Genomic DNA, 9,127 nt, shown 5'->3' with positions numbered 1-9,127 from the left:
AAACTAAACTTTAGAAACGTTGAAATTATAACTTAAGAATATTCTACAAGGTTCCTTGGTGTGAGAATACAGAGAAGATATATAAATAGGATGTACTTACGGCTAATATCAGAGAGGCATGCGAATATGAAAAGATCGCTTTAAATGATATTAGTAGTGATAATGAAAGTTGATCGAAGGATTAACTACATAGAGACAAATTTAATAATATGTAAATTGTAAAGGTTTAAGCGATCACAAGTTCACAACCATCCCTTATTCTAACATTCAAGAAACAAAATGCTGCAAGATGAATAATTGAAAGGAGAAAATTAACAAGATGCAATACGAGTTAGAATGCTGAAAAATTAACAAAATGTTTCAAGTATAGATCGATTTCCAATGATCTCACAATATCACTTCTTCTATAGATTAATACAATTTGTTTTAGAAAATAGCGTGTGCAAACAACTTGTACACTTTCAATACCCTACTTGTTTAACTACTGAAACCTAAAAATACTCGTTAAAAAATCTCCACAGCTCCACACTGAATTCCAAAACCCAATAAATCTATACAACAAAAAAATAAAAAATTGCAGGGAGAAAAATATATATATTACCCAACAAACTGCTCCCTTGATTTCATCTGCAAAAAAATAATCCAAAAGTATGGGAGCATTCATTATTCTCTATCAGTTATCGCCGTAAAAGTCAAGGATACACGTGTACTTTCATCAGATGAAGAAGCCATTCCAAGTGAAGAAATTGGCGGTCTCTGTCCTGTCAACTTGACTTGCATGAAGTCTTGAATTATTGCCGGTTTGCTAATCTGTGTTGAATCGATATCCAACTCACCCTTCAACATGCGCAGTGCCGTTGTCATTGTGGGTCGTAATTTTGTGATATCTTGCGTACACAACAAGCCAACTTTTAGAAATCGGCATGCCTCTTCTTTGTCAAGGTCTTCATATAGACATGGATCGATGATCTTCTCAAGTTCACCACGCTGAAATAAAGACCATGTCTGCAAGAGGAGAAGTCCGTGTATCACTTCCTGGGACTGTGAGGGTAAAACCATCATCTCATTTTACTAAAACAAAATGGTGTCTATAACTAGGGGTGTTCATCGGTTCGTTGAGTTCGGTCAAAACCAAAATTTCATTTGGTTTTCAAAAATATAACTGAACCAACAGAAATAAACTTATCAACCGAATTAAAACAGAGCCAAACTAACTGAACTGAAATTCGGTTTGTTCTATAACAAGACATCTGAGAAATGGCAAGTGCTTGTTTTATCCCTCAAAAAACATTGATTGACCCTTCCCATGGCATATAATAATTTGACTCGCCTTAGCCATTCTTCTAAAACGGTCCAAATTACTCTTGCTTCCTCACTCATCCGTGAATATAGTAGGAATCAGAAGGGTTTTTTGGGCATTTTTTAAAGCAAACAAGGGGGAATAATAATGTAATGTTTGCAGGGTTATGAAGACTATGCAGGATACCTCCGCATAGAAAGCCAAAGGGTTTTCTTTTTTCCGTTTTCATTTTGCAAGGATATTAGGATATTTCTTGGCTTATTACACAGAAGCACCTGCCAAAGCTGTTAGATAAAAAAAAAAAAAAAAAGGCAAGGGCTTATTATATACCTTCTCTAGAAGCAATTGTTCCTCGTAAGGTAATTTCATGTTTGTGTTGGACCTCCCACTAACTATTTCCATCAAAAGCACCCCAAAACTGTAGACATCAGATTTTCTAGTTACTTGCCCTCTAATTGCATATTCAGGTGCCAAATAACCACTGGAAAAAAGGAAAACAAGAAAATGATTATTACAAAAAGAGTAATCTTTTTCCCCCTCTTTTCACTTTTTTTGGCTCTAGGATCATATAATATTTTTTTCATCCCAAAAGAATAAGAATTATTGGGCTTACAAGGAGCTATACAAACACAGCCAACTTATTTTGACAATTATGACAACTAACGTCAAAATTCGTCAAAATTCAAAAATTGAATTATGGATATGTTATTCATCAGAAGGGATTCAACCAACTTTTTCGCTCTTTCATTTTATTTTTCTCCTTTTGTTTCTCCTTAACTATGTTACAGTTGTTCTATAAATTGGAAGTCTCTCTCTCTCAAAAAAAAAAAAAGAACATGCGTGAAAAATCTTATTTATAGTTCATATAATACAAAATAAATGGTACTGGATTTAATTGTGCTAATTGTCTCATTGAGCCATGTAGGCAAACGAGTTCCAGAAAGGAAAATTACATAAACCAGAGAATTCTATTTTAATAATTATCAATTCAGATTAAAGTAGGTCAGAATCTTATTATGTCCTATTTTATTAAGTCCTATTATGCTTTCATTGTTTTTATTATTCATTCAATGATGAAAGCTTTTTTGCAATTAAGCACTAGTTTATTGTTGTTTTTCTGATAAAAAAATCCATCGCAATCTAAAAGTACTCGTTAATTATCACTTGTCTAAACAAATCTTCTTTTAATGGACAAAAAGGTGTTGCTAATAAATCTTTTTGTTTGATTAATAAGTTAGTAGCAAAGGATTTGAAATTAAGACCGTACAAAGCAGAGATTGCAGAGTCAAATAAGGGTGAGTCAGGGAGGCACAATCTATTAAGGGTTAACAAATACAAGACCGCTTTAAATTTTAGGAAGGATTTCACAAGTAGCCCTTGTAAAATGACAATATATTTCATATTGCACCTGCAGAACATGGAATATCACACATATATCCAGCATGTAACACACATAATACTCTGATAGCTTTGGAGGGGTATCCATGAAATTTCAGGTTTCAAGTGGCAATACATGGTATTATGTGGGGTTTTCTACTTACTCATGAAACTCTGACTTATTTTGGGCACTTCTATTTGTTTCATTGATATTCTTGTTTGAAGAAATTCTCAGTTAAAAATCAGCATTAACCTTTACAGTGCAATTAATTCTTGATCATAATGAACAATGCATACTTGTCCATTGGAGGGTAAAGAAAGTCTACAATCTACACTCTACAAAACCCGTATTCACCCACTTGAAATTACACCAAGTCTTATACTAACTGCACTTGTTCCTATATTAACTCCTTCAAATTGCTTGTTGTTTTATCGATCTCTTCCAAGATTTATCTTGATGATTATGTTATGATTTTAACTGGTATCAAACTTAGAAAACTACATAAAAATATTTCTGAACCAATTTGTGCTTGAGCCTATGATACCTTAAATAAAAATCATGCAATTTAAGATGGAAAATGCAAGAGCCGTTTTAGCAAGTACCAATCTCACCTCAAACACTTTTCTCCAAACAAACAACATGGATTGGATATATTTGATGTGACCCTCGAGATATCATCCAGAATTTCTAATACAAATTAAGATAATATGATGGTTAGATAATTTGAAACACTAGCAACAGGAGTATGTCACAGCACATGCTGATTTATATCAGCTAGATGCTTAAAGATTATTTACTAGTATTAAAAATTGAATTAGTTTTTACTTTTTAGTATGAATTTCCATTCAATTTTACTAGTTCCTTTTGAATTTCAAATTTTTCATTTTGGAGAATTCTCAATGATATAGGTTTTAGATCTACTAAAAGAATTATGTCTTCTATTTCTTTGAGAACTTAAATAAATATCATCTGAAATTGAGCGGCCAAAACCCTCAATGATTCTGGCATTACTTGTGTTAGATACATTAACGTGATCCATTTGAGTCCAGTGACTGAGCTGAAGAATGGTGCAGATAAATTTCTTATCATTATAAATTAAATTATCTCATGAGAAAGTCAAAGGTTTCTGTTCATGAGTTGTTTGCCCTCTAGTCCCTACTCTTCTCTAAAGGGGCTTAAAGTTGCCCAAATGAAAGATTTTTTTTAATATGTTAGCTCTTCTTCTGTGAATAAATTTACACCGTGATATGGTGAGTTAGAGAATTACTTAAAAAGTCGAGACAGGCATATTTTAACACTAACCATTGCCAAGCTATCTTATCATTACTTTAGCAGGATTGATTTTTCCTTTTCTTTTAGCATACTTTTATACATTTCGGTAATAAATGTTATAGTAACTAAAAATGCTCAATTAAAAATAAAAAATAATCAATAAATGATACTCACAATGTGCCCGCAACCCGGGTGCTAACATGGGTTGTGTTAGGTGGGAGGAGCCTCGCCAGCCCAAAATCCGATATTTTTGGGTTCAGATCTTTGTCTAATAGAATATTGCTTGCTTTGATATCTCGGTGTACAATGTGGGGATCCACTTCTTCATGCAGGTATGCCAGTCCCATAGCAATGCCTAAACAAATTTTTACTCGTGTTCTCCAGTTAAAATGGATGTTGCTCTGGCCAGATGACCCGGAACCTTAAATTGGAAAAAGAAAAAGGAATGCTAGTTAGTTGTTCATTTTTGAACTTCTTTTAGTTATGAAATAACCTGAATTTTAACCAAAAAATGAAATAACCTGAAACAAACATAGTTTATAATTTGAGAATGGATAAGATAACTACTCAAACTAATAACAGGGACAGAATTTCCTATCCACATGAACCTTCTCTCTTTTTTATATCAATCATTTAACTTTCTGCATCATTTATTTTCTTAATTACAAGTCAAATCATGGAAATCAGACTGTCATCGCAATTTGGATCCAAATTGGATTCCACTCAAGTTTTTGAATTGCAACTTACTTACCAAGAAGGGTTTGCGCAAGGCTATTATTTTCAAGATAATTGTAGACTAGTATTCTATGGTCTCCCTCCACACAACATCCATAGACCCGCACAAGATTCTCATGCACAATACCCGAGAGAACTTTCACCTCTGTAAAGAACTCTTTAACACCTTGTCTTGACTCAGTCGAAAGCACCTTCACAGCCACATCTCTTCCATCTTTTAACCTTCCCTAAACCATTTAGACTAACTTTAGAAGAACAAATAATTCAAATATTATGGGCAACCAGACCAAAATTTCATGCTCATAGAGACCCTATACAGCCATCAGTGTGCCTCAATTGTGTAACTGTTCAATTCGGACTTTCTTTAACCCAATTAAGCTGCAATGCTTGTTGCAAGAAAACAATGCACCCAGAAATCATGCAAGATAAAAAAGCAGATAAAGGGAATAATTAGATTTAAATAATCCATGTTTGGGTGTCTGATTTTGCAATTACCAAGATTTAGACAAGTCAAGCATTCAAGCATCACTTAGCAACTGAAAACACAAGTTACAAAAAGACAAAGGAGAACTCAGTCTATATATTTGGTCACAACAGTGATCATATTGTATGAGATCCACAGTACTAAAGAGTGGTCTGTCTATATATGTAATGTAATATTGCATATATAAAGGATCAGTAGCGTTACCTTGTAGACAGAGCCAAAACCGCCTTCTCCAATTTTACAAGAAAAATCAGAGGTAGCTTTTCTCAGTTCCTTGTAAGAGTAAGTCGCTGTATTTCCAATACCCTCGATATCTAAAAACAAATTAATTTAATCTTTTTTATCATATAATAATTTGTAGAGCAAACAAACTCATGCTAAGGTTCTTACACATGATTTTGATTCCCTTTAGTTTGACCTTAATGTTACATACCAGGAACTACCATACCAACTTTGATACCATACTAGCCAGTCTGGAATGTCAGTGACTAGAGTTGATCAGTTTTAAGTAATTTTTGTTGACAGAGAACCAGCCTTTGGTCTAGTGGCAATGGCAATGCTCTCTGTGTGGGAGGTTGCAGGTTCAAAATCTGGAAGGGGCAATCATTTGTGGATATTTTAATAGTTGGATAGCTTGACCTCCAACCTTTACTCAAAAAAAAAAAGTTTCTGGAAAACCCAATTTGGTTTCCGCATGCATTGTCGGTTCCATACTGGAAAATATACTGTGATATGTACCTCTATTGCCATCAAATAGGTCCTGGTCACGAGAGCTTTTCCACTTGATGAAAGAACAGAAACAAGACATTAGTACAAATTAGCTCCACCAGCGTTTCTCTCGTTGGATATGGTAAATATTCCTTTTGTCTCGCCAATCTAACTAGATTTGGATATCTTTTGAGTTTTCAAAACTTATCACCTTGTCCTGAAAGAAAAGAGAAACAAAAATCCAATCAGGCCACAGGATAATAAAATTGAATTGGTAAGTAATTCGGTGCTGACCTTACCAGTACATAAATTACTAATTGGGTTACCCCTTTCTAAGCTATTCAACCAATTTAAACCTTAGAAGGTCTTAATTAGCATCAAGTAAGTGTCAATTGAACAATTAATCAGCTGACGTCTGGTTTCTTGCATATTCTTTTATCTCATCATTTTAGTTGCAAAAATACCCAGTATTTTAAAACAACCTTTTTTTCTACAATTCAAATTCAAATCCTCCTAGAAAACGTTAAAGAAAAAGAACCAAACTATTCAATAACACCAAAAGATCAATCCTGCTGGATAAAGGAGAGACAGAAAGAAACTTACAGAACAAAATTGGATTCAAGTGAAATTCAGAGGCGGCGCATGTTAACGCGGGTAGTTAGAGAGTGATCGAAGCTATTCTCTCTCTCTCTCCTGATATTTTCCTTTTGACTTGTTACTTGGTTGGAGATTGTTAACAGAGTTGGAAAGGGAATTTATATGTCTGATTATTGACCTTGGATGGTTGAGTGAGTCAGCATTTGAAGTTTATTTTCTCCAGTCCCAGAGAACTGGAGAGCTCTGGTGCTTGACTTGATCCGTTATCTATTTTCCTGCGGCCTGGCCGCCTGGGGTATGTAACCGACACGTGTTTCTTTTCAAGTTTTCTCCGAAACCTTTCACTTCAAAAATTTATATGGCGACAACTATGAGTAAAACCATGTAACAGGTCAGAAGCAGAGAGCTCACGAATTACAAAAAGAGTTCGCCACACACACCCACACAGATTGGCGGGCCCCACACGGCTTTTTAAAGGAAGCCAATGAGTCATGAGTGCACGAGACGGATCGAAAATTCGAAATAGTCTTGTTGGTTTCCTCTGGAATCCTCAGGTGTTATCCGTTTGGTCTTCTGTATCGAAGTTGTTTATTAGTTATATACTCATTCACAATACCGGAAGTAACATAGTTTGTGCTGCAAATATGGAGTAGAACTAGGGTGTTCTTAAGTTCACCAAGCTTCTTGGTGAACTCAAGTCTAAAACCTGTCAAATCGGTTCTAAATGGCGAATTCGAAATGTTAAAATTCGTCTAACTTACGTGTAATGCGTCTATATGTGAAAATTTTAAACATTAGAATTAATTTAGTATAAAGTCAAACAGTCAAAATTAGAAGGTTAATAAATTAATTTTAATGCATTCATTTTTTAACTTCTTTTTTTTTAATCTTTTTGACTCTATGCAAAATTAATTTTTTTTACATGTAGACGTATCACTTATAAGGTAGGCAGGTTTCAACAGTTCAAATTTATTATTTGAAATCGATTTGACGGATTTTAGACGAGTTCACTAACCTCATGTTTGGTTGTGTCCTAAAGCTAAGGAGGCCTAAATTGGTTATTCTAACTTAGGCCGGTCTAAATTATTTATGTTTGGTTGAGGCCTAAAGTTAAATCATAGCTTAAACTATTCCTTATTTGGTTAGAGTTGGTGGAGGACTAAAGTTTTGAAAGTCTAAATTGATTAATTATTTATAATAAGATACTAATTATATAATATTAATATATTAATAATAACTGTAATATATTATATATTATTATAAAATTTATTTAATATATTAATAATATAAAATATTAATTATAAATTAATAATAATTATTAATAAAAAAAACTAATTATATAATTATTAATAAAAAGATACTAAATATATAATCTTATTAAAATAATTATCTAATATATTAACAATATAAAATATTAATTATGTAATTATATACTAATAATAATTATTAATAATAAGATACTAATTATATAATATTAATATATCAATAACAACTATAATATATTACTAGTATTGTGCCCGTGCGTTGCAACGGAGATATGTTATAAGATAGAATAGAATATGAAAAGATTTTTTGGTTTGACATTCACACAAAATAAAAAATATATATATTTAAATTAAAATAAAAGACAAATAAAAAAAAGAAAATATAAATAATAAATAATAATAAAAGATACAACAACAAATGAAAAAAAAAATCAAATATAATATGAAAAAATTCTTAAAGTATCATTGCAATTTAATATCTAATTTTTTCTACAAACAAAATAGATCATTAAACAATTTAGAGGAGAAATAATTTGTAAAGAAACAAAATTAGAAAATATATAATTAAATGATTCAAATAAGAATTTTCTCTACACATATATTCTTGATGAAAATTTCTCTACATATTATTTCTCTACACAAAAGTTCTAGATATTCTTCATTTTTTCTCCAAATAAAAAAGATATGATTATTTCCATCAGCAAAAGATCTACTATTCATCTATTCACAAATATACATTTGCCCTAAATAAAATCCAAAAAGATATGTTTGTTTCCATTTTCATTGTCGAAACTATAGAGGAAGAGGAGAAATGAAACAGAGAAATGAAGAAATAAGGAAATAATTTAATTGCAAGAATCGAAAATAACTATAAGGAGAAATAAGGAAACAGATCACCAGAGATTTATTCAATTTTAATGTGATAAACTATTTAGCAGTCTGTGTGGCGAATATATTTTTAACTAAATTTAAACTTTTACACATAAGATAGATGTATTTAATCTAAAGAAGACAAATTATATGATTGAATGGTTGATATTCAATTTGAAAATTCATCTTTCAATCTCAGCCGTTGGCGGATCAGGACAACTACGTGCATAATATAAGAATGAAGATGATATCACTATAATAATGATTTACTATATTAACAATATTAATTATTAATTATATAACTATAAATTAATAATAATTATTAATAATAAGATACTAATTATATAATATTAATATATCGATAACAACTATAATATATTATAATATTATTATAATAATGATTTACTATATTAACAATATTAATTATTAATTATATAATTATAAATTAATAATAATTATTAATAATAAGATACTAATTATATAATATTAATATATTAATAACAACTAAAATATATTGT

The 9,127-nt window shown here is 31.4% G+C and overlaps 1 protein-coding gene across 3 annotated transcripts; it reads right to left on the bottom strand.

Moving 5' to 3' along the window:
* Positions 1–382: 382 nt before the first annotated feature.
* Positions 383–6,625, bottom strand: LOC144561693 (cold-responsive protein kinase 1-like). Of its 3 annotated transcripts, none has more exons than XM_078310746.1 (7): positions 6,481–6,625; positions 5,908–6,094; positions 5,374–5,483; positions 4,702–4,912; positions 4,125–4,371; positions 1,631–1,781; positions 383–1,035 (listed from the first exon to the last, which is right to left on the bottom strand). In XM_078310746.1, exons 2-7 carry the CDS (start codon positions 5,975–5,977, stop codon positions 664–666), a joined length of 1,161 nt encoding a protein of 386 aa, XP_078166872.1. In that variant the 5' UTR covers positions 5,978–6,094; positions 6,481–6,625; the 3' UTR covers positions 383–663. The 3 variants fall into 3 exon arrangements, with proteins under 3 accessions (XP_078166872.1, XP_078166871.1, XP_078166873.1); XM_078310745.1 differs by having other exon boundaries at positions 383–1,041; positions 6,481–6,624; XM_078310747.1 differs by having other exon boundaries at positions 383–1,005; positions 6,481–6,624.
* Between the last annotated feature and the right edge of the window lie 2,502 nt (positions 6,626–9,127).

Source organism: Carex rostrata, chromosome 11, assembly GCF_964058835.1.
Source record: "Carex rostrata chromosome 11, lpCarRost1.2, whole genome shotgun sequence".
Taxonomy (NCBI): Eukaryota; Viridiplantae; Streptophyta; class Magnoliopsida; order Poales; family Cyperaceae; genus Carex; species Carex rostrata.
Note: the sequence above shows the minus strand (reverse complement) of the source record. Positions and strands in the feature narration are given on the sequence as shown.